The following is a 24,538-nucleotide window of genomic DNA, read 5'->3' as shown; positions in this document are numbered from 1 at the left end:
TTTACTCCTATGATTATACTTTCAAAATCTTATTATCTAGATAAATTGCTTAGAGTTTTAAGCCGGTAACATCTAAAAAATACAAACATTTTAAGACAGGTCCAACTAAAATGCTGAAACACAAACATCATATGCTCTTAACGATAGAAATATCTAAACAGATATATGACACGATTCCCTTATATTATAGTCATGACATCTCTATAAAACATATTTCAAATTTCAAAATCACCGAAATGAATTCGTAAATAGGTTTATAGATCTATTTCTTTTGTTTGTTTCGTTGATGAGAATCCGGCATAAATGTACCAACAGCACAAATCATCTTAAAATGTCATTATAGAAAGTGATGTTTGGTCATGAAAGGCTAAAAAAGACCAGCTCTTTTTGCGTTCGCCAGGTATCTGATGAGCGGACAATATCAGCTCCTGCAAGGCTCAAGATCAAGACTCATGGAAAATTTTGAATATAACACAGAGGGCTCAATTCAAATATCATCTGGTCACATGGCCAGCATACCTGTGTATGGGTTAGCAAACTTCACTCAGCAAACTGATCAAGTCCATGCTATAATATTACTTTTTACAGTAGTCCAATTACAGTAACTGAATTCTATTTTACAGGGTCTATGTATTTCAATGATGGAGATGCCTCATGTTTACTATATGTAAAAAATCCAACAGCAAGATAAGTTAAAAACCTAATTTTGAAAAAGAAATTTAAAAAGCAACAAGAGGCCCATGGGCCTTAACGGTCACCTGAGTCTATAGTATTTATTTTTGTTGTTGAAATATGTACCAATTTGAGTAAAAAATAGTATAATGTTAACTTAACTTTGTCAGGACCATGAGCTGATCATTCCTAGACCAATTTTAAGTGAGATCGGCCTATTAGANCAAATAGTGTTAATGACCTTGAAAAAAACACTTTCTCTAAGTTTAATGATGAATGTCCTAATTTTATAGCAAGATTAGTTTAATATCAAAATTTTTAAAATGCAATTTTGGAAAAGACTGCATATGATATTAATGACCATGTAATGAGTTTAAACTACTCTTAAGTTTGAATATGAATGTCCTATGTTGCCAGGCACATGAACTGTTAGTCACTAATCATTAACGTGGAAATGAAGGAAAGATCTGCTTTCCTCACTGGAACCTCACTTGTGTCAGCCTGATGTCGCCGTCAATCTTCAGCGTACTGTAGCGTGCGGGAGGGTGAAGGCGGTGCTGAAACTCCAGGAAGTGTTTGTTGTTGATGGCAACCTGCAATAGCACAACAAACACAATCACTTACTGAGGATCAATTTAATGCACAAATTGTGCACCAAGATAATGTTAAAATTTGAGTGAAATCTATCTAATTCAAAGGTTGGAATACTTCATAATGACATTTCAGGAGTGAATGAATTAAGCAACAAAATGCTCATAGGACCTAGGCCTGTATCATTCTCCTGAAAAATGAACAGGAGTTGGTAGAAATTTAGGTCAAGGTCATAATAAAACCCGACATCACAGCAAAATGGACACCAAATACCATTACTCTTCTTATTCTTCGTGGTTTCATAAAAAAAATGTTTAAAGATTTTAACAAATGTATCCCATAACTTATATGAACAAGTTGAAACCCATTCACTCCTGCAAGCTTCTTGAAAAATATCATGACTCTAGGCCTCCTGGTTCACTTAAAGGAGACATTTGGTGACTTTTAACATATCTAACCTTTGTGATCCTGAATGAGGGTTAAGGTTATTTCTTTTGCAATTATAAGAACTCATCACTCAAGCAAGCTACAGCATAATATCTTTGAATGACTCTATATCTCATGGTCTTTTAAACATTGCTTGAATATTGTAACACATAAAGACATTTCATCCATGACTATAAGTAACACTTTGCAATTGGGACAAGGTAACTTATTAAAACGATTTGACAACCCTATACCCAAGCAAATAAGCTACAAAACAAATATCATTACTCGGCCTTATGGTTTGTTAGAAGTCTTTTGAAAATATTTACACCTTTGACCTTTGTGGGTCAAGGAAATTGATTAGAACACATTTGGTTGCCTTTTATCCGAGCAAGATATTGGCTGATAATTTTATAGGACTGATTCATGTTTATAAATCCTTTAACGTTTTAACACATTTGACCCCTTGAACACTAAAAGTGGGTCAAGGAAATTCTTTTGAACAAAATTACACTAAGTACACTGTGAGCACAGCACAATAAGTTACAGGCTGAATATCAATGGATCTTAAAAAGTTACATTAAGGAAAAAGTTGACGGTAGATAGTTGGAAATGGATGCTGTCCAATTACAATAGTTCAGATAATTCATGAAATACAATATGTTTGAAAAAGCCATGTTCCTTATTAGGTAAAATACTACAATGATTTATCATCAGTAGCAATATGTTGGTCTAACCCCAATCATTACATGGATAAACAACTGTCTGTCTAACATAGCTGTCAAAACTCCATCATTTAGTGGAAGACTTGCTCATTTTGACCAAAATACACCAATCTCCCTCGAAACTCCCTCATTTATGTCCAAACTCACACAAACTCAAAATCTACATCCTGTGGTCAAATGGCCTCCTAGTTACTGCATGGTGTGTGTAATGATCATAACAGGTGAATGTTTTTTTGGAGTTATTTTGATACATAAATAGGGAAAAATGAAATAAGCATAGCAGTTCCTGTCGTGTTTCACACCCTTTCTCCCTTATTGGAAGTTTCAGAGGTTGACACCTATGGTTTAATGCATGGTGTACAAGTGATTACAAGTACAATGTACCTTTATACAGGTAGGTTCTATCAGGATGATCATGTCAAATGCACCTCCAACACTGAAGGGGAAGAATGGAATGCCCCTCTCTTCTGATCCCCAAGTCCCTCGAGATTTGTGGTTCCGCACTACGACATTCACGTCATTCCCGAAGCGGAATCTCACATCCATGTGGAAAGCAACGTCACTGGAGTCCAGAGTTCCTTCCTGAAGGTTCACATTAAACCTGTACAAGGTAAAATATGTCAGTTATACAAATAATCTGTGAGTAACAGCCTGTTGGGCAGGATTTTGAAGTGTATCAAATGTTATAATACTACTTCATATATGATATAGGAGGCTCAGAGGGCTTTTATCGCTTACCAGGATTTTTATGCACAGCAATGATATAAACATGTATATGGCTTTTCAACCATTCCAAAGTTATGGACCAGAAATTGAGTCCCTAGGGGTGGGGTCAGACTCCAGAGTCAATTTTAATAGCATGACTGTTTTTATCTCTTTATACCTATTAAATATATATATGGTTATTGGGTTGGGATCTCAACTGTTCCAAAGTTAACACCCAGATAGTAAGTCCCTAGGGGTTGGGTGACTTCAGTGTCAATACTAATAGCATTATTGTTTTCATCTTTTGATGCCCAGCAATGGTATAAATAATCAAAGGGTGAGGATCCCAACCATTTCAAAGTTATGACACAAGAATGAAGTCCCAAAGGGCGGGGCAATCCCCAGAGTCAACTCTTATAGCATTATTGTGCCCATTTGTTAATGCCCAGCAATGATTTAAATGGTCATGGGGTGGGGATCTCAACCATTTCAAAATTATGACTCAATAATTAAGTTCCTTAATTAGTCCCTGAATTATTTTTAGATAACCATGTTACCTACCTTCTCTTTGGCTACTTCTCAGTGTGACTCTTATACATCAATTTTTCAACTTGAGCGAAGCTCAGAATTAGCATAGTGCATTTTAATTTTATGTAGGACAGACCAACTATTTCTAGGACAGGCTATATTGTAGTCTGCTCACCTGCTTGGCATTGAGCCAAGATTACCCATAACATAGATCATCTTTCCTGGAAGAGCGCCGCCTGGGATCCCAGATACAAATGGCACAGGCTGTGAAAATATAGTCCATCTATTAAGATCGGCATAACGCATTGTCCTACTAATTCTACAGGTATCATGCACAGTTAAGTCATTTTTGTTTTGATCAAATGTACTGTATACATTGTACCACCCCAGCATAAACTTTTTAATAGTTTGCGATCAGTGCATATAAATGTTTGACAGCTAGTGTATGTAATACGTACTTGATACCAAATCCACGTGCAAGCTTTAAGGACTGTAAGTCACTCAAAAAAATCATAATGGAATATATTTTGCAAATAAAGAAACTGACCAGTCCATTAAACTATCATATGGTCCAAATAACTAAATAGTATTTCTTACAATTATATTCTGAATCTCAGATGAAACAAAGAAATAATTGCTGTGTTAATTGATATTTTAACTTTTTAGCCAACTGTAAGAGGGGAGATAGCTCTCAAAATAATCATGACAAAAAATTACAATACATTCTGATGTTACAATTAATGTTCTACAACATTCTGCAGCCTCAGTAAAAAACAAAAAAACAGTGACCGAGTGTATTTAGAAAGAATTAAGAGAGTTTAGAAAAGAACATACCAGATGTTATTGAGATAAAATTTTACAAAACAGTGTTACAACACAATATTTATTCACAACTTTATAATGGCCTTTATCTTCTAAAGTGTCATCTCCATCAACGATAAACAATGACTCACATCATGCTACATAGTGATACAATGGTATGTGTAATTTAACATGAGTCACACTCATTGTTACTTATAGCCTTCAGTATATAGGACATGCTCAAACTCTTATGAAAGCTGCACTTGCATGCAATCCTCAATAGAGGGAAAATGTGAGAAGAAGAGTATGGTCTAAATAATTTTCCTAATCAGGATAAAAAGCCAAATTAATAAAGCTGTATAAATATATGAAAATCAAGCCCAAAGTTGTATGCTCTTGTAGGTTTTGTAGTTGAAAAAATGTTTTGTAAAAAAAAAACCCAAAAAACAGTAGGGATCAATATTATGACTATAAGTACTTCAATCAGGTACAGTACTTATATTGTCAGAGTACATAATTATCTGTATTATCAACTGTTTTTATCATAATTCAACATTATTGGAAGGTTTGAGTTTCATTAGTAAAAGCAAGCAATTGAAATTTTGTAAAAATGGAAAGAAATTAGAATAAATTTAACCTCGTTATTTCATTTTTTATTTTCCTTCAGTCAACGGATCGCTGGAAAACTGGAGTTATCCGAGTATTCAAGTGATTTTCCATGTTTGGTATTAAGTTTGTTATAATGGTTAATCAACAATGAGACTATATTAGTTGTTGATTTTTTCTGACAGTCAATGTCTATGAAAAGTCAATTAAAAAAAAAAAAAACATTCACTGTAAAATAAAAAGAAATTCCTTCATTATCATATTCCCTATGTGATTTTACACTAAACACACATGGAAGAGGTTTGGCTGCGACTGAAGATGTACTTGGCATTACACGGGCACCTCAAGTGATAAGAGTTCCAGATAAAGAAGTCAAACTGTATTCCCAATAGGGCAGTTTTCAAAAGACACTTGATAGACATATTTGGGACCGGCCATCTATCACTTTGTGTGGTTTTTATGACTTACTGGGTTGTACATAGGCTGCATAGGTGCCACTACTCCTGATGAAGGGTACGCCATTCCTGTTCCAAATCCTGATCCTGCTGCACTCATTGGCTTTGAAAATAAAAAAGCTCATATATATATTAATCAGATGATTAGAGCACATTAATTTTCAATTTTCATAAAAACAAGTTCTGTCCACATTGTCTTACAGTATCGATCTGTTGGACAGATTCCCAATCTGGTTGAAAGAGAATGATGGATGAATCAGGTTCAAAATTTTTGGACTGGTCAAACATAAACTAGAATTTTGTTTTTGTGAACAAAAACATATGTCTCCCCTTATTAGCCAAAAGACAAACTTCGGTATCAAAAATGAACAAAAGGCCATGTCTCTTTATAAAGTGGGGCACGAAACCCGAATTTAGAATGCGACACTCGTACTTCTCAAGATACATTAAAACTATAGCAAGTTTGGTCAACGTAGGTCAAATAACATGGAAGTTATGCTGTGGACAAACTTCGGTATTAAAAATAAACAAAGATAGATTATCAAATGGAAGTTTAAGGAGAGGTTGTCGAATATAGAAAAAAAAACATTGCTGTTGGACAGGGATCCCTAACTATGGAATGAGGAAAAAGACTACAACAGTTTGTGTAAAACCTCCATGTTCCAGAAAAGACTGATCTGAGGTCATTCAACATTGGGTAAAAGCAGATTGAAGTAAAGTCAGTTTTTACACATAAATGTAAGTATTTAGTCAGAGAGCTCAATCCACTTTCAACAAGTCATTAGTTAATTAGTGATTAGTCTATATTTGTTTTAATTGCAAACTGAAAACTCTTTCAAATAAAAGTACAAACTTGCATCTAAAACATGTTTCTTTTGATTTCTAACTAAAATAAGTGTAACTTATAACTTTTAAAGTGTTTTTTTTTAAATTGCTTAATGAATAACTAAAAGCGAACTATAAAAAGGCTATATGTACTCTAAAAGCATTAGTTCTTCTCGTGATCATTAATAGCTTAACAGCAGTTCAATACAGCAATGCAATGTACAATGTACCATGGTCACCATAATTAGCACCCAGGGCACATGAAAAAATGTCTGAAAAGGACATGAATTTTATTGAGATAACAAACACAGAGTGTGGCAGTTGATGTAATGATGTAATTGTTGGACACATTCCCAGGAAAATTTCAAAACTGTTCTCTTATTCTTTTCTCAAAAACACCAGGAACAACCTGTCAATATATTAGGTGACTTTATAATAATACTGTATTTTGTTGTCAGGAGAGGGTCAGCATGGAGAACGATCAGGAAAGGGGAGCTTACATCAATTAATGAAGTGCCCAAAAAGAGAAAAGGTGCTAATTACAGTGAATAAGGTAGTAATAAATCAACACGTACTAGGTTAGTTCACTAGATTTGAGTATGCATAGTTGTTAAGATTCTGTTAGTGCTACAAAGAAAAACATTTAAAGAGAAACATGCCCTTATCTGTGCAAAATGATCATTTTTGATGTTAGCATTAATTGCATTGCCATCTACAAGCTTATATTTTTCTTAAAAATAACTTTCAATTTCAATAAGACTATTTTCCATTGAGAAAGGTGCTAAATATCAGCTCCAAAATGGCCCTAACTCTGTATTAATACTTTCAGAGAACCAAAATTACATTAAATGTTAATACAATGTAATATATAATGATGCTGTCCATGCAAATATCGATCAGTGCTGAAATGACGAAGGAATAAAAGTGTGACTACTTAAGGATATCAGTCTGACTGCACTGCCATTTTGTATATATAGTAGCTTCCCCTTAGCTTCTGTTACGATATAACTGTTTAATTTTGGGCTTGCGCCACACTTCCACTTACAGGTAGCCCAATCAGCTACAGCAATAGTATAACAATCTGTAGTCCTGGGTTCCAATCTCGGTCCAGCCCTGCTGATACTTTTTTTACATTCAGAACACTGTTGTTGATTATATTTATTTATTTCATCTTTGTGATTATTCATAAAAGTCCCTCAAAGTATATATGGTTCGCTTTCCCGAAATGATTCATCAAAGCTATATAGTCATGATGGTATTTTTGGCAGTGGTATGATCCTTTACGTAACCATCAGTGCATCTACATCTAATACAAATATATACACCTCATCAGTCGAGGTAATGCCTAGAGGGCCTGTATCGCTCACCTGAATATATTTAAAATAATTGGTATGAAGTAAAGATATAGCACTCCATGGTAGGTGCTGTAAGTACATAGGAAATTTCAGAAAGATCCATCCAGTACTTGAGATTATAACAAATTTCAAACAGAGCCCAACCCCTATGCCCCTAGGGGGGGGGGTCATACCCACCGTTTATACAAAATTGAGTCCCCTTGGCCAAAGGATGACCAGACTAAATAAGAATAAAATCCCTTAATCATGATGGTCGAAGAAGGATTTTAAAGGTTTTACCTCTATTTCTCCTATTGGACCCCACCCTTCTGCCCCCTGGGAGACCACTATGCACCCACTGCTTATACAAAATTGAGTCCCCTTGGCCCAAGGATGCTCCAGACTGAATTAGGATAAAATCGCTTAATCCCTATGGTAGAAGAAGGATTTTAAAGGTTTTACCTCTATTTCCCCTATAGGGTCCACAGCCCCTCAGGTCCCGGGGGNATGGAATAAATCCTGTCATTCCTACAGAAGAAGGATTTTTAAGAATTTGCTATATTTCCCATATTGGGCCTTGTCCCTCAGCCCCCAAGAGGGCCAGACCCACCGTTTATACAAAATTGGTTTCCCTTAACCCAAGGATGCTCAACACCAAATATGGACCAAATCCTGTCAATCTTACAGAAGTAGAAGGATTTTAAAGAATAATTTGCTATGTTCCCCTATTGGGCCCCGCCCCTCAGGCCCTTGGGGGGCAAAACCCACGGTTTATACAAAACTGAGTCCCCTTGGCCCAAGGATGCTCTAGACTTAATAAGGATAAAATTCCTTAATCCCTACGGTAGAAGAAGGAGTTTGAAGGTTTTACCTCTATTTCCCCTATTGAGCCCCGCCCCTCTGCCCCCAGGGGGGCCACACCCACCATTTATACAAAATTGAGTCCCCTTGGCCTAAGGATGCTCCAGACCAAATATAGTCGAAATCTACTTGGCCGTTCAGGACTAGTAGCGTTTGAAAGGAAAAGTTGACGGACGGACGGACCGACGGACGATGGACGCTGCAGTATGGCATAAGGTGAAATAGACATTTGTAAAATGAGGTATGACATAAAGCAGAAGGCAATGGACAAAAGGTGATAGCATTACTTAATTAAATCTGAAAATTAAGAAAACTTGTAAACCATTTTCCAGGATTTTTGGCTTAAGGATGTACACCTCTGAGAAGTCAAATAATTCCTGTAATAAACTTTTTTTCTTATATTGATTTTTGGAAAAAGGAGATAATGGCATAGTAGAAAATGCAAAAAAATATATATGTCCGTGTGTTCGTTTTTGTAGTATGATCGGTCAAAGATACCAATTTAAAGGGGCATAACGGTGAAGTAACTTTATTTTTTGTCTTTTTTTAAAATACTACATAAACATATCAAGTGAGACTCCTTATGGAAAATAACGATCGGATTTGGCTGAAATAGATTCATAAAAATGATTAAATCTAAGAAAATCATCAGTATTTCTACCTGTCTGACCAACGTTTTGTTCAGGGATTTCCCTCTACTAGTGCATGCACATAGCACACCATTTCTTTGTAAACAAAATGACTGGCCGTGTGAAGTAAGCGAAAGAAAAGTGTTGTACCGTGTCAGCTACGAAACGAAAAGTTGCCAAATGGTAAAAAGATAGCACAAGGAGTACGTTACGGAATCATTATTGCAGGTGGGCAGTATTCAAAGGAGAAAATAACTGCCGTAGCAATTAGTACGGTGCATGTATTCTTCCGGATAGCCGGTTAAGCTGAAATGGAATCGACAGAAATGCTAGCGCTGTTTATGTTATGAATAAATATCTAAAACTATTAAGCTCGCTAGTATCTTTGTCTGAGTTTGAACACAGATGCACTTAGTTTAATTTGTTAATGGGCATGTATTGGAGAGAGTTTACTTTGTGTTTTTATAATTATACAGTGGTTTATCTGAAAGGAAGGGATAAGAGACTGGTTAGTTTGATTTTTCCATGAGGCCCTCCAAGGGATAACTGTTGTGATGGCCCACGGCATATTTTCTGGGTCACCAAGATACGTGTTATCGAAGTCCGTGGATTTACATAATTTATAATATTACCGGGTTCAATAATATGGTATGATTTAATTATATTGCTGAATTAAACGATTATTTTTGTTTTTACATGCAAGATTTAAATTAGTACTAATATGAATACCCGGCCTCTGCCCCGGCAACATATAAAAAAAAATCAGAAAGGTTTGTCCCTTGGTGTAGGGAAGGTGTTTAGCCACGTACCATCTGTACCGGTCACATTTCGGTACTAAATTCAATATATATTTAAATATATCTACTTTATGTTTATGCCTATTATCATTGTATACATTTAATTGTAAATGTATGACGGGAGAAGGCTGAGATAAATTGTAAAAACTTGTGCCCCATCCCTTGTTTAATTTTATTGGCAACACATTTATGTTTAAAGCTAAATAAATTTAAATTCTGAATATTGGCAAGTGTGCAATTAACTTCTAATGATGAATAATTACTGTTCAATAAGTTTGAATACGGACTTAGAAATCATATAACTTGGTTTCATAGTGCGGCAAGAAGTTGCATTGCCTGACGGCCCCTCTCTGGGGGCCTCTTTTGAAACCGTTTCATCTCGCTCGCACCACTTGTGTTTACTGCCTAGTCAGGTGACGTTAATGGCGCTATTTATAGCAGGGCTTTCCTGAACAATTCAAGTGGTCAAACTGGACATTTGGAACGGACTATGAATATGGGGATAGCGTGGTAACATAAGTAGAAGTGCATACAATACATACATTCATTAAAAAAAAACGCCTTTTGACGTGATGTCCCTTTAACACAATAGGTGATTTTAGGTGAATTTTCGGGTTTTGACCATTTGCAGAACAAATTCATACAATTTCTTCCAAGTGTGTTATCAGATATGTATGAATGTTTGTAGAATTGATAAAAATATTATTTTCTTTTAAATTATATAAATAAAATTTCTTAATCTTATTCATTTTGCTCAGAAATGCGATTTTAGTTACCCCTACCCCTTATTTTTTAATGAAAAAATGCACATTTTTTCACCATTTTTTGCAGATTAAACGCTTGATATAAAAAAAAACCTGTATTAAACTTTTTTTGGTATTCAATGAATCAAAAGAAAATGTGTTTCTCTTTCTAAAACAGCCACAAAAATGGGGGGTCGGTGTGCTTCTTTTTTTGTCCCATTATTATTTGTTATTTTTCACCTTTTTCGGGGTCAAAAATCAAAAGTGCTTCAGTTACCCTAATATGTAAAAACAAAATACCAATAATATATAACTTTCCTTTTTTTTGCATATTATTTTAATCATATTGAACATTATAAAGTTGTACAGCAAAATTGAACCTGCTACATTTTAAAATGGTGACACAATGACAATTTAAGTGATTAATCTAGTGTCAAAAAAGGTGAAATTTTGCCCTTTCTGAAGCGCAAGAAATTCACATAAATACACTTTTTCAAAATGGCCGCCAAATTGGTCATTTTTTTCAAATTCTTGTAAAAAAAAATCTACACACAACAGACATCTAGTTTTTTAAAATGTTTTTCAGATGTGTGTTTGCTATTAAACCTATCATAATTTGATAAATATTACAAAAACCCGTTACACCAGATCAAAACGAGACTTGAACGTGACTGAAACCTCAGAAGAGTACATCCTTAAAGAGGAGTGTTTCAGTCAATGAATGGAACGTAGTTACCTGATGAACTGACACATAGTTGCCAATAGATCTGGTTTCCTGCAGGTAAAATGAGGCAAAATAGAGGGAGTTCAAGCTTGACAACAAGAATGCTTTCAGTAAGTTAGATAGATGATTCAAATCTCCACAATGCTCAAAAGGTCTAGATAAAATTGATTCATTCAAAAAAGTGGAAAGATTATGAGAGTGCTTAATGAATTTTTCAGATTACATTACATACTGCTTCTTAGGTCTGAAAAAAAACGCCTCATCTCCTCATTGTGGAAATTTGATATACAAATAATTAGTTTCAGTACAACCAGAGACGTATATAACACATTTATACGTCTCTGGTACAACCCAGGTATACTGCCCTTGGGCTTTTTGTGGGATTATTTTGGGACAAAAATTGAAATAATATTTGATAAATATGAATGTTTTAATCGTTCAGCTAATATTTTTAAAGAAATGATCTCAGGAAAGACATACAACTGGCTCTATGAATATCGAATAAGGAGCAAAACATCACAAACAAGTGTTGTGTGTTGTTTGGACACAAGTCAAGCCGCTATATTGAATGATTTTGTCCAAATGACAGATGATGTGTTCATAATGTTTCCAAATAGATGTTGGAAATCTATTCCCAATTTACCCAGAAATAGCCCTATGCCCCTCACTTACTGCCATTATATATCAATGAAGGCTCCCTAAGCCTTTCTTTTAATTAACCCATTTCTTTTTCATGTCTACTCAAAATATGGTGACATTATACAGGTGGCAGTATAACAAGGTTTCAATAGTCATTAGAATGGATACAATATATGGCAACTGATTTACCTGAGAAAGTGAGGTTGAGCTTTGTGTAGCCTACAGGTTAAATTAGGAAAAATACAATAGAGTAAAACTAAACAGATATCATTTATGTAATACAAGTAAAGATGAGAATTATTCCTGGAATGTGGTGAATGGAGAAAACATAATGTTCTTGACCAACTTCAGCTAAGGTATATTATAAGCCACTGTACATGTAACGATAACCTATACAACAGAAGCAACTTAGAGATGGTTTTTCTAGATACAAGTACATCAGTCATTTTTATATCAAATGAAAAGATTATATGCTGCAAGTATTTGTACTGAAGGTAGTTTGATACATGATAACGTAGTAACGGTAGAGGTCACAGTGACCTACATATGGTAAGCAACACACCACCTTCCATGCATGTACCCACAAACCAAGATTCATGACCGTAGGTGAAATAGTATGGGAGATATGTCCGGAAACCTTTCCGACAACACTATGTAGGTCAGAGGTCACGGTAGAGGTCACAGTGACCTACATATGGTATGTGACACAACGCCTTCCATGCATGTACCCACAAACCAAGATTCATAACCGTAGGTGAAATAGCACGGGAGATATTTGATCCGGTAACCTTTCTGACGATATTACATGTATATAGGTCAGAGGTCACGGTAGAGGTCACAGTGACCTACATATGGTTTGGGACACACCACCTTTATGCATGTACCCACAAACCAAGATTCATAACCGTAGGTGAAACAGCACGGGAAATATGCTACGGAAACCTTTCGGACGGACAACAGACGCCGCACCATGATATAAGCTCACTAGCCGTTCGGACCGTTGAGCTAAAAATCAACATCACAGGTTTCAAATGGGTAACAAATTTAGAAATTATATCAAATTTAGCAATAATGACAGCAATTCAAACTTCAACATCATGACTGAAAATGAATGTCATTCTAGAAAAGCATGATGAAAAAATAACATGGCAGCTGACAGTTACTGTATGACCATCTTGTTTGCACAGTCAACAGTTTGCACTGTTACCCTTTGCACAGTCAACATTTTGCACTGTTACCCTTTCCACAATCAACATTTTGCAATGTCATCTATTGCTAGGGCATTGTTATGTGCCCTTCCATTGACTCATAGTTATATCTCTCTATCAATTTGATTTCCACATTATGCATAATGAAACAAACTGTCTTTCTAAACATTCTTGAAAATCTACAGAATAAGAACTGTATTCCCTGACAAAAGTTTGTGAAATTTGTTTTTATATTTTAAAATCCAAAAATTATTGTATCTATTATTGATTTCATTCTTTCTATCAGAATTGTGCTGTCCATGAAAGAATTGACAGTATTAGATAATTAAAAATAAATATCATCCATGGCCCATGCCTTCCCTAATTTAATTTGCCATGTTTCAAATTATTTCAGAGGTGCGAGAAGATAACACAGTACAAAGACAATTACACATATGTCCACCTTGATGTCTCTGTTATGGTTTATAAGCATACAGTCTAGTTTGGTCGAGCAATCTATACAACAAATTTCTACCCTCAGGGTTATTCAAAGATGTTGGCACAGAAACTTGATCCCAAAAACGAAACAATAATGCAGTCCATTCAAAAGCAACCGGTAACTGTAGTAGTCCCGGGAAAGTGATATTTCATTATTTTTTAAACAGACTTAATATATTTGAGAAGCATCTTTTTTTCCATATAACAAGACATATTGATGTGTGTATAAAATATGACTAGGTAAAGAGCAGATGAGGAACAGTTTTTTGTAAGTATTTGTGAAGAAAAGTCAAAGGAAAAATAACTCACCATGCTTGAACTGCTAATCCGCACACTGGAGATTGTTATGCCTCCTGAAATGCTGAGAGTGTTGACTCGATGGAAAGGAATCCTATGCTGAAACCCTGTGAAGAGCTGCCCATTCACATGGATCTGATTGGGAACAAAAATGAAATTCTTGAAGATGATATTTACTACTGTTATATTCAACAATCTCTAAATCAGATAGCCTGTCACCAAGTAAGCTAGAAATAAGCTAAGCAAATAGTACTTTAGGTTAATTGTTTATCATAGGTTGTTTATAAACTTCAAAATATTTTGACCTCTGTAACCTTCAATGTGGGTCAAGGTTCCTATGATTACTTTATTTCATCAAGAACAAACAATAGAGCCCTTCTCTAAAGCAAATTATGGGCCAAATATCATTACTCTAAGCCTCCTGGTTCATCAGAAGAGCTTATGTTTATTATTCTAATACATTTGCTCTCTTTGACCTTGTCTTCAAACCAAGAAAATTAATTTGAACTAATAATAATTTGATTGCACTTCAACAGGCAACATGGTAAATATCCTAACTCTTGGCCTTACGTTTCTTTAGCAGAAGTTGTTTTTACATGTAAAAGATGGTGATGGATGTGCTGACACACTATATGGAACAACCTCACAGGCAATGTGTTGTAGCTGAGCTAACAGGAGTCGAACCTGGCACCTCTGGTTTACTAGTCTTACGCTCAACTGAATGAGCTAAAGAGAAATTCTCCCTTGCCTAGTCGGTAGGAAGCGACTAGTATTTTACCAGGGTGAAATGTGTTTCACCAAAAGCTGTTAGTGCATCATAATTTCCACTCACTGTGTGATGTCACATCATAAACTGAAAACCCCCTAATTTTCCAGTAAACTCTACCTGATACTGGTTCACCTCCACAACGATCTTCACACTGAAGGGTTGTCCAGGATGAAAAGGGAAAACCCCAAACCTCTCCTCTTTCTTCCAGGAACCGCCCTCATGGCTGTTGCGTACCACACAGCCTTGGTCAAACCGTGGGTTGAAGTGGAGAGCTACCTCCAGCTGTGGGTATGCCTGTCGGCCACATTGTAGATTTATGACAAACCTTGAATGAAAGAGAAAGCACATGGTACTTTTTCCAAGTTTACATGTACGTTAATTGTATATTTAAATGAGAATAAAAACCTGATATCCACCCATTAATACACAGAGTTGGCTTATGATTGAGCTTAGGAGTGATGTCAGGACTATAAACTTTTCAGTACACTCTCTTCCACGAGGCTTTTGAGTTTGGAACCATTCATAACTTGTCAAAATGTTGATTTAGGACACAATGAGTATTAAGTATAGTATCTTGGGATGACAATTACTAACATGTACCTGGGGGATCCGGAGTCAATGATTATTGAGTAATACATATTTAACTTCCAAGATCTTCTATTGTTGATGTAACATCAATGCATTGTTGATGCGACATCGTACAACTATATGATAGGGAATACCCATGTCTTGACCCTAAGGTTAGACAGAGATACATTTCCCTAGGAGCGATAAACTGATATTTAATGACTAGAACAAGTTTGACACAAATGTGAAAGGTGGGAGAAAGTGAGTATAAAGAATCCTGGGATGATGAGGAATATTGAGTATCTATGGGTGACAATGACTATTGAACATCTTGGGATAGCAACGATTATGGAGTAGTTTAGGATGGCTACAATTAGTGTGGTGTAGATCAATGTGGTAGACAAATTAATCATTATTTTATATCACAGTTTGAAAGCAAAATAGGACACAATATTTCGAGAAAAATATAAAAATAGGTTTATCCATTTATAAAGCATTTTGACAACACAAGTACAAAGACTTACGTTTCCTGTGTTAGGGGCAGTGACCCTTGGATGTCAATGGATTTGCCTGCAGCCAAACCTCCGTGAATATCACCCATATAGGGAACCGACTAAAACACATTGAATAGTCATTGATGCACTTATTTTAAAATGGAGGATGTTTAGTTGCTTATTTTTGTTGAGTGTTTCAGTTTGCAGATATTATGAAATACGTGTTGGGTGCACTTTACAAGGCAGAAATGACTTTTTTGTTGATTGTAAATAATCGAATTCTATAATTTTCATATTACACTTTTTTAATTGTCCACTTTATGCAAACAGATTGAAAATATAAATCATTCAAAATCAACCTGCAGCCTTGTACAAAATTTATGTATTTCATTGCTAAAGTGCAAACCATTATTAAATGAAATAAATTTATTCATGAATTGGTATACATTGATGAAATTTGAAACTATGAAGTTAATCTCTCAAGAAATTGGGCGTTATACACATCTTCTAAAAATGAATTTCAGCCTCATAAATATATTGGGGATGAATTTCATAGTGAATATATATAAACATTAGGTATAAATTTAGGAGTCCTGACTTATATTAGGAAAATATACATGGAGGAATATCCTTTTTACTCACTCAGAATGTATTTTGTAAACACGAAAAATGTACAGATTGTCAATTAAGAGATTGTGAATATGTTGTTTTATGTATGTACTCACATATGCATCATACATACATGTATATACACATATTGCACGTGTACCATATCTTAGTCACCTGTTGGACAATACTAGGCTCTCACATCAAGGGACTTACTGGGTTCAAAATTTCGGTGCTGTTCTGAGTCTGTTGAAACCCAACATGTGGATGAGGGGCCATTTGGGGCTGTCCAAACCCAAAAGGAGGCTGTGGCATCATTGGGGGTTGTCCATAAGGGAAATTCTGAGGATAACTAGCTGGCAGGGCCTACAAATGTAGAAACAAATAAACTCTTATGGTATTCTTTTTTGCTGATTATCAAGCATAAAATTTAACAAAATTCTCAAAGAAATGGTTTGGGTAATACATATATACATACCTTATTTGTCATGCAATAAGCCCCGGGGCTAACACATAATATCAGACTCAATGTATAGCGGTGAGCCTATTACAGGATCATGACACAGGTCTTTGCATTCTACTTACTAAAATGCAATATACATGGTTGGTTATATATATATTACCAGGCATGGGCTAATGGCCAGATAAATATGGCTGTCACATAACCTAAACCCTGGTTTATTTAGAGACCCAAAGTACCCATACTCACCGGACCTGGGGCATCATATCTGATACAAAACACAGTCACCCCTCCACTAATGTTGATGGTGTTCACCTGGTGGACTGGCATCCTGTGCTGAAACTCAGTGAAATGTTGTCCACTGACAGCAATCTGTAGAACGAAATCAATTGTGTGTAATCCCTTTTACTCATCCTAATGATATATAAACTTAAAGATTTTTTTTTTAAATTCTTTCCAGGATTCTAATTTTCGTGACATTTCCGTGAAAAATACTACGAAACTAAAATCAACAAGGGGCCCAAGAGGGCCTGTATTGCTCACCTGAATATTTAATCAGTCATAGCTCCATCTGTTGAAACTACCAGCAAAATATTATTATAAGATTCTATGCTTTTTGATTCTTCTTCAGAAGTTGCTTGACATATTTTTTCCTGTGACCTTTTAAGTAGGTCAATGTCATTTTTCTTCTCAATTTGGTTAGCTCTATTCCAAAAAGCTACCAGCCAAATCTAATTAATCCATTTCTTTAGTTCTTAAGAACAAATCCTTTAAAATGTTGTTGACCTCTGTGACCTCTAAAGTAGGTTGAGGTCATTTTCATTCGCAAACTTTAGTGAGCTCTATTCCAGGAAGTCACCAGCCAAATATCATAAATTCATGCCTTTTAATTCTTCATCAGAATTAGTTTAAACCGTTTGACATATTTGAACGCTGTGACCTTGAAAGTAAGTCAAGGTCATTTTCATTCGCAAACATTGTTTGGCTCTTTCCCAGGAAATAACCAGCCAAATATTAAGGTTCTATACCTTCCAGTTCTTCAGAAGAAGTTGTTCTAAGTGTTAAATATATCTGACTCCTGTGACCTTGAAAGTAGGTCAAGGCCATTTTTATTCTCAAACTTTGTTGGGCTCTTTCCTAGGAAGCTTCAAGCCAAATATTAAGGTTCTATACCTTCCAGTTCTTCAGAAGAAGTCGTTTTAAGCATTAGACATATCTGACTCCTGTGACCTTGAGAGAAAGTCAAGGTCATTTTCATTTTCAAACTTTGTCAGGCTCTCTCCAAGGAAGCTACCAGCCAAATATAAAGATTCTATACCTTTCAGTTCTTCAGAAGAAGTTGTTCAAAGCGTTAGACATATCTGACTCCTTTGACCTTGAAAGTAGGTCAAGGTCATTTTCATTCTCAAACTTTGTTGGTCTCTTTCCCAGGAAGCTACGAGCCAAATATGAAGGTTCTATATCTTCCAGTTCTTCAGAAGGAGTCGTTTGAAGTGTTTGACATATCTGCCTCATTTGACCTTAAAAGTAGGTCAAGGTCATTTTCACTCTCAAACTTTGTTGGGCTCTTTCCCAGGAAGTCGCAAGCCAAATATTTAGGTTCTATAACTTTCAGTTGTTCATAATGAAATCGTTTTAAACATTAGACATATCTAACTCCTGTGACCTTGAGAGAAAGTCAAGGTCATCTTCATTTTAAACTTTGTCGGGCTTTCTCCCAGGAAGTCACCAGCCAAATATTTAGGTTCTATAACTTTCAGTTCTTCATAATGAAATCGTTTTAAACATTAGACATATCTAACTCCTGTGACCTTGAGAGAAAGTCAAGGTCATCTTCATTTTAAACTTTGTCGGGCTTTCTCCCAGGAAGTCACCAGCCAAATATTTAGGTTCTTTAACTTTCAGTTCTTCAGATGAAGTCGTTTTAAGCATTAGACATATCTGACTCCTGTGACCTTGAAAGTAAGTCAAGGCCATTTTCTAAACACAAACTTTGTTCGGCTTATTCCATGGAAGCTACCAACTAATTGTCATGACTCTAAACCTTTCGGTATTTCAGAAGAAGTTGTTTGAAGGTTTTTACATATTTGACCCCTGTGACCTTGAAAGTTGTCAAATTCTGTTTTTTTCGCAAACTTTGTCGGGCTCCATATAAGGAAGCTACCAGCCAAATATCATGACTCAATGCCTTCTGGTTCTTCAGAATAAGTCGTTTAAAGGAAAGTTGACGGACGTCGGACAGACGCCAGATGCACGGACAGATGGACGACGGACGCCGCGCCATGGCATAAGCTCAGCTGCCCTTGGGCAGGTGAGCTAAAAATTAGTCAATGGCCAATAGATCTAAAATCTGCACATTTATTGACCAATTTAACATAATTGCAAAAACATTTACTTTTATAGTGTATTACAATGAAACAAAAGGTACATTGGGCATGTATCACATGCCTGCCATTTTTGTATTTCATCACCTTGAAAAGAAGTTGCAAAATGTATTCAACAGCTTATTGAAATTTTGATGCTTTGGCATGCATGGATCAAACTATAATTTACTGCTTACATTTGTACAGCTCAATCCTTATAAAGTGGTGAAAGTATCATTTATAAAATATTTAAGGTAGTGAAGCAGATACATACATGTTGAGAAAGTTTCTTCCTTTCATACTAGATTACTTGCTATTGTAAAACTGAAACAACTAAGCTGTTAATGTATTAACTTCGTCTCCGTCAATATTGCTTTCCCAGGTTGATAAAGCCTCAACAAAAGTCCATATAAAATCAATATCCTCTATATATCATGTAAACTCAACTAATTGTATACTAGTCGATTATTGAGTCTGGAACAGCCCTACGATGTACGGTATCATACCTTAAACTGGCTTGTCTCCACAGCAATGATAATTTCAAATGGTTGTCCGGGGTGGAATGGGAAGTTGCCATACGTCTCCTCTTTCTTCCAACAGCCTTTCTGGTGGCTGTTTCGTACCACGACACCCTGATTAAAGCGAGGATTGAAGTGAAGAGCGACCTCAACCTTAGGATAGGTGTGAGCACTGCATTGAAGGTTCAGGGCAAAACTGTAATACAACAATGGTCGATACACAGAGTCAAAATAGATATCCATATTTAACTTATTTACAACTACACTGAAACCTGTGTTATACGACCCCAGAATAACTGACACCCTATATTATACAAAATAATAATGTAAAATACTATTTCTAATGAACACTACAATACAAAGAACTGTGTATTCAGGTACCCTGTCTAATCTGACAAACATAAATGTCTGTTGTGTCCTGCATGATGTTGGATTAGACAGATTTCACTGTACATGTAGTCAACAGAAGTCGTGAATCAGTCTTTTTTATATGATAATTTGTTTTTGCTTCACTGTAATTTGCCAAAACTGCACCCAAAAGTTTTTACAAATTCGATGTATTTTTTATTTTGTTTAAAATAATGATAAAACACCTTTAGTATCTATCAGTTAAGGACTTTTATTTTCATTTTTGGTGCAAATGTGGTTATATGGACCTGAAGGAGAGTTTTTAATTGATAAATAGTCACAATAATAATGTCATAACAAAATTGAAGATATGTGGTTAGCTATTTGATTTGTTTCAGGTTTAAAAAAACCCAGATCAATCGCTAGGCTGATACCTGTTCTTTGAAGATTTGAAGAGGAGTGACACTCAATTTCAAAGTCCGTCAATTTTATCAATACGCTTCCGTGCAAATATCTTTTGATTTCATCAAAGGATCAAATGAGTCTACCAGTAGATGGTGCATGCAGAGCCTTCAATTTCATCATGACATATTCCAGGGGTGCAGGGAACATAAAAGAGCAAAACCTTAGAAATTCGAGGATACAGCCCTTCATATTAGTCTTATCTCATCACATTACCAACGTCATCTGAGCTAACTGAAATCCACTAAGTTGATATTAGGGTATCACAGGGAAAAACAATTTATGGTTGATAAAATTTCAGGAGAAAATAAGAAAATTTTAAGTCTATTTTGCTTATACATTATAGATGCAGCTTCACATTGGCAACTACAGTATATGAGTATATGTATGATGTCAATCAGCAAATAAATCTGGTCTTTCCTATGCCATCTAATTAATTTACTTACCCTTCCTGAGTCATGGGGAGGACCCCTTGGATAAAGATCTGCTTTCCGGGTGAAAGACCTCCTGGGATACTCCCAGTGTATGGGAGAGTCTGAAATATACACAAACTCAGTTGATTATCAGCTATAATACTGTATAACACGAAATGTTAGTGGGTACTTTCCTTCCTGGTTTGAAATCATTTAGATACTTTCATGGTACAAACTTTCGTGGACATCTTACAAATGTATATCAACAAACAGTAGACACGTGTCGTATATCTTCCAAATTTGTTTGTATTTATTATCGTGGTTCAAAAGCAACCCCGAAACCCACGAATGTTTCTACACAACGAACATTTCATGTTATACAGTAGAACTTTGATTTCATCCTACATCCTTTCCTCCTTCCATCTTTTTGCCACTTTTACCAATTAATGTCACGTCAACAGTAACTTTAAGTTGCATCATTTTCTGACTAAGAGATCATGTTTACATGACATTTATACAGTAAATTCCACATACCTAGATTGAAGGGACAGTGACATTTTTCTCTTGTAATATCTGGTTCTTGCTTTATCACCCGTCAACCAAATGAATCAAAGTGAATATGAAGGAAGAAATTGTCCACGAAATATAAAGAGACAAAATTAGTGAACCAAAGGACACGAAAGATCAATGATAGAAAAAACAGGGACACAAATTTGATTTTTGATTCTCTTTTGGAGCGAATTAATGTCTTTATTTGTCGATTGATGATTTTACCCATACAACATATATTGGTTGCTGTCATTACTCACACTGAAAGTGTTTTGCAGATAATATATATATATGTAAAGGGGGCGTGTCAGAATGGGTACACGTGATGAACAGGATATCGTATGAGTCATGCCAGTGCCACATATATCATGTGACCTCGTACCAAGTTCAAAATATGCATACTCACTATATATACTAACTTAAGGAAGATATAGATGGGGCGTCACAGCTGGCCTGTCTATCATTTGAGTACAGAGAGAGACAGGGTCTCGGTCACTACACGTATCATTGCATCAAATGACCGTAATATATATAATTATGAATAATCGTGGCCAAAATCCTTGAACTCTTTCAAGTCACGCCTTAACATTGGCACCATGAATAGTCCAAGTTTTCACCTACTTCTTATAGTGTTGCCGGACTGATCAACTAAGTTTTACAAGGAAACGCCTTTAGAAGCATAAAGTGCTTTTAAAAAACAGTGTTAAATTGACATAAATTATTATTGCACCAATTTGAAGTCATATGAAGGTGGAATTTCTCTATCCTACACCCCTCAGCCTGGGTATGGAAAAATCTTATTATCTCTTTTTCTCTCTCTTCAATGTGAATGTTTTAACAGGACTTGAGATATTTTTCAAACACAAATATATAAATATGTGTGTTTATAAATTATTGCACACAAACTCGGACTTCAGCAAGACTACTCTGATCGGTACATGTATCTGTAGTAGTGGTAGTAATCTTACTCAATACCGGAAAACTTTAAGTGGGTGGTAGGGTGTTGTAGAGACGGACGCTATCGATCCATGCATCTGTGTGCAATTCGCAAAAATCTATGCACCTGTGTGCAATTCAAAGAAATCTACTTTCGTTTTCTCATACTTTATTCGTATAGAGGAATATATATTATTCAATTTATCCATGCATGTAAACACATCGAATAATATAAGCACCGACTACAATCAGTTCTACTATGATATCCATTCCATTAGAATGGTAATTGTTAAACAATGGACGGGAAAATATAAGCAGATAACTGTCAACGTTGACTGTCTTCCTGTCCCCGGCCTGATATTATATATAACAGTAGATAAACTGATTAAAAAGTCCAAGATATTTATAATTGGCAGTTCCACGAAATGAATAAATATACTTACGGGATTGTTGACCATGCCTATTTGTGTTAAAGCCATGCTGTCCGTGTTTATCTCTCTGATATGTCACGACTAACTCCAGCCTAGTTGAATTTAACTTCCTGGAGCCTTTCGGAATCGACACCAACATCACGTGACTATATTAAAATGCTTGTAGACTAATCAAACTACGGTTTAACCTATAATTAACTGCAACAAAGACAAAACCACTTGAATCACAAATTATATACATCTATTAACCCTCCACAAAAAATCGGACGACGAAAAAAATCGGGAAGTTGTTTATTTCGCTGATTAAATATTGCAATTTTGATCGTAAATTGTATGGCATGTACGTATACGGGCCGCCGTAGACTAAAGAGTTACCAAAGGGAGATAATGCCAATATGCAGACGATAATGCCGATATGCAGACGAATTTTCTCGCTGGGATAATTTTAATATTGGTGAGTATATGTAACTGTTGTTATGGCTTGTAATACATGTTTGACACATACATATTATATGTTGATGTTTTCAACATGAATCAACATAAATTGATATGTTATTTGTTGAAACTACGTGATGGAAACAGACCGGTCTTGTTCAGTTTGTTTACATTTTCTCAGACGTTGAAAACTTATCAAGACCCCCAAGTAGATTAACTAAATGACGTAAAGAGTAGTTAATAAGTTTGTTTTCGTACATTATATTACACGATTAGAGTTTTTAGCCATAATTTATTTTATGAAAATCCTACTATTCAGATTGTCAAAAAAATAAAAGTATGGAAGCCCAGCACAGCCAAAAATAGCAAAATATGGCATTTTGCGTACACATTTTGCAATTTTTCTTTTGTCATATGACGTTTAAAAATGCGTGTGTTACTCTAAATATTTATCTTTTGTTAATTTATTTTTAATTTTATATAGTTAATTTTGTTATAGAATCTTCATTTTAATAGTTTTGACCTTGATTTACCACGGAGATTATTTGTGAAGACATGTGTGGTGAGTATATATACATCTTGTGTTTTGACCTATTTTCTAAAGTGTGTTTTGTTTGCTTTAATTTGCTTATTTCCTATTAAGTATTATTTCTTTCTTAGGTCATTTTCTTTTCAATTTCCAATAGCAATTAAACCGTCATAACCATGTACACATGATATAACTTAACTGTGTTCCGGACTATAAGATAATTTTCTTAAAACAACTTTTGTTTTTACATTTTTTGCAGGTGTCAATGGAAACCTGCGGAATATGTGGGGATTCTCTAGATGATGGCAGGCCCATTACGCTTCTTAGGGGAAAGGGCAGTGACACCATAAACAGAGTTAGTTTGCTAAAACGAGACAATGTAATCGCTTCTCCTGGTCAGAAACTGCATCAATGCTGCCGACGGGACTATGTCAATGCGAAAGCGTTAACAGCAGGCAAATGTCCACAACCAAACGTGCAAACATTTAAGATCAAGGACGCACACTTTAAATTTCAAAAATAACTGTCTGTTTTGTGGACGAATCGCAAAAATTAATGACCGCAAAGGGGTTACGATGTTATCCGGGTACGAACAACGGGATTTAAGAAATCCAT

The 24,538-nt window shown here is 35.5% G+C and overlaps 1 protein-coding gene across 4 annotated transcripts; it reads right to left on the bottom strand.

The window, feature by feature from the left end:
- Window positions 1–906: 906 nt before the first annotated feature.
- Window positions 907–23,094, bottom strand: LOC110466071 (galectin-9-like). Of its 4 annotated transcripts, XM_021522348.1 has the most exons (14): window positions 22,972–23,094; window positions 21,077–21,165; window positions 19,809–20,016; window positions 17,189–17,311; window positions 16,696–16,845; window positions 15,904–15,992; window positions 14,930–15,137; window positions 14,056–14,178; window positions 12,251–12,280; window positions 11,435–11,473; window positions 5,523–5,612; window positions 3,823–3,911; window positions 2,799–3,015; window positions 907–1,265 (listed from the first exon to the last, which is right to left on the bottom strand). In XM_021522348.1, the coding sequence occupies exons 1-14, from the start codon at window positions 23,005–23,007 to the stop codon at window positions 1,149–1,151; spliced, it is 1,608 nt and encodes a 535-aa protein (XP_021378023.1). In that variant the 5' UTR covers window positions 23,008–23,094; the 3' UTR covers window positions 907–1,148. The 4 variants fall into 4 exon arrangements, with proteins under 4 accessions (XP_021378023.1, XP_021378025.1, XP_021378024.1 ...); XM_021522350.1 differs by lacking the exon at window positions 11,435–11,473; XM_021522349.1 differs by lacking the exon at window positions 12,251–12,280.
- Window positions 23,095–24,538: the final 1,444 nt, after the last annotated feature.

This window comes from Mizuhopecten yessoensis, unplaced genomic scaffold (genome assembly GCF_002113885.1).
Source record: "Mizuhopecten yessoensis strain PY_sf001 unplaced genomic scaffold, ASM211388v2 scaffold11115, whole genome shotgun sequence".
NCBI lineage: Eukaryota > Metazoa > Mollusca > Bivalvia > Pectinida > Pectinidae > Mizuhopecten > Mizuhopecten yessoensis.
Note: the sequence above shows the minus strand (reverse complement) of the source record. Positions and strands in the feature narration are given on the sequence as shown.

Coding starts and splice junctions, on each gene's coding strand:
- LOC110466071 (XM_021522348.1), bottom strand. CDS start 23,007: ATGGCTTTAACACAAATAGGCATGGTCAACAATCCC. Junction 21,166..22,971: donor TAGGCATGGTCAACAATCCC/GTAAGTATATTT, acceptor TGTATATTTCAG/ACTCTCCCATACACTGGGAG. Junction 15,993..16,695: donor GCACCGAAATTTTGAACCCA/GTAAGTCCCTTG, acceptor AATGTGTTTTAG/TCGGTTCCCTATATGGGTGA.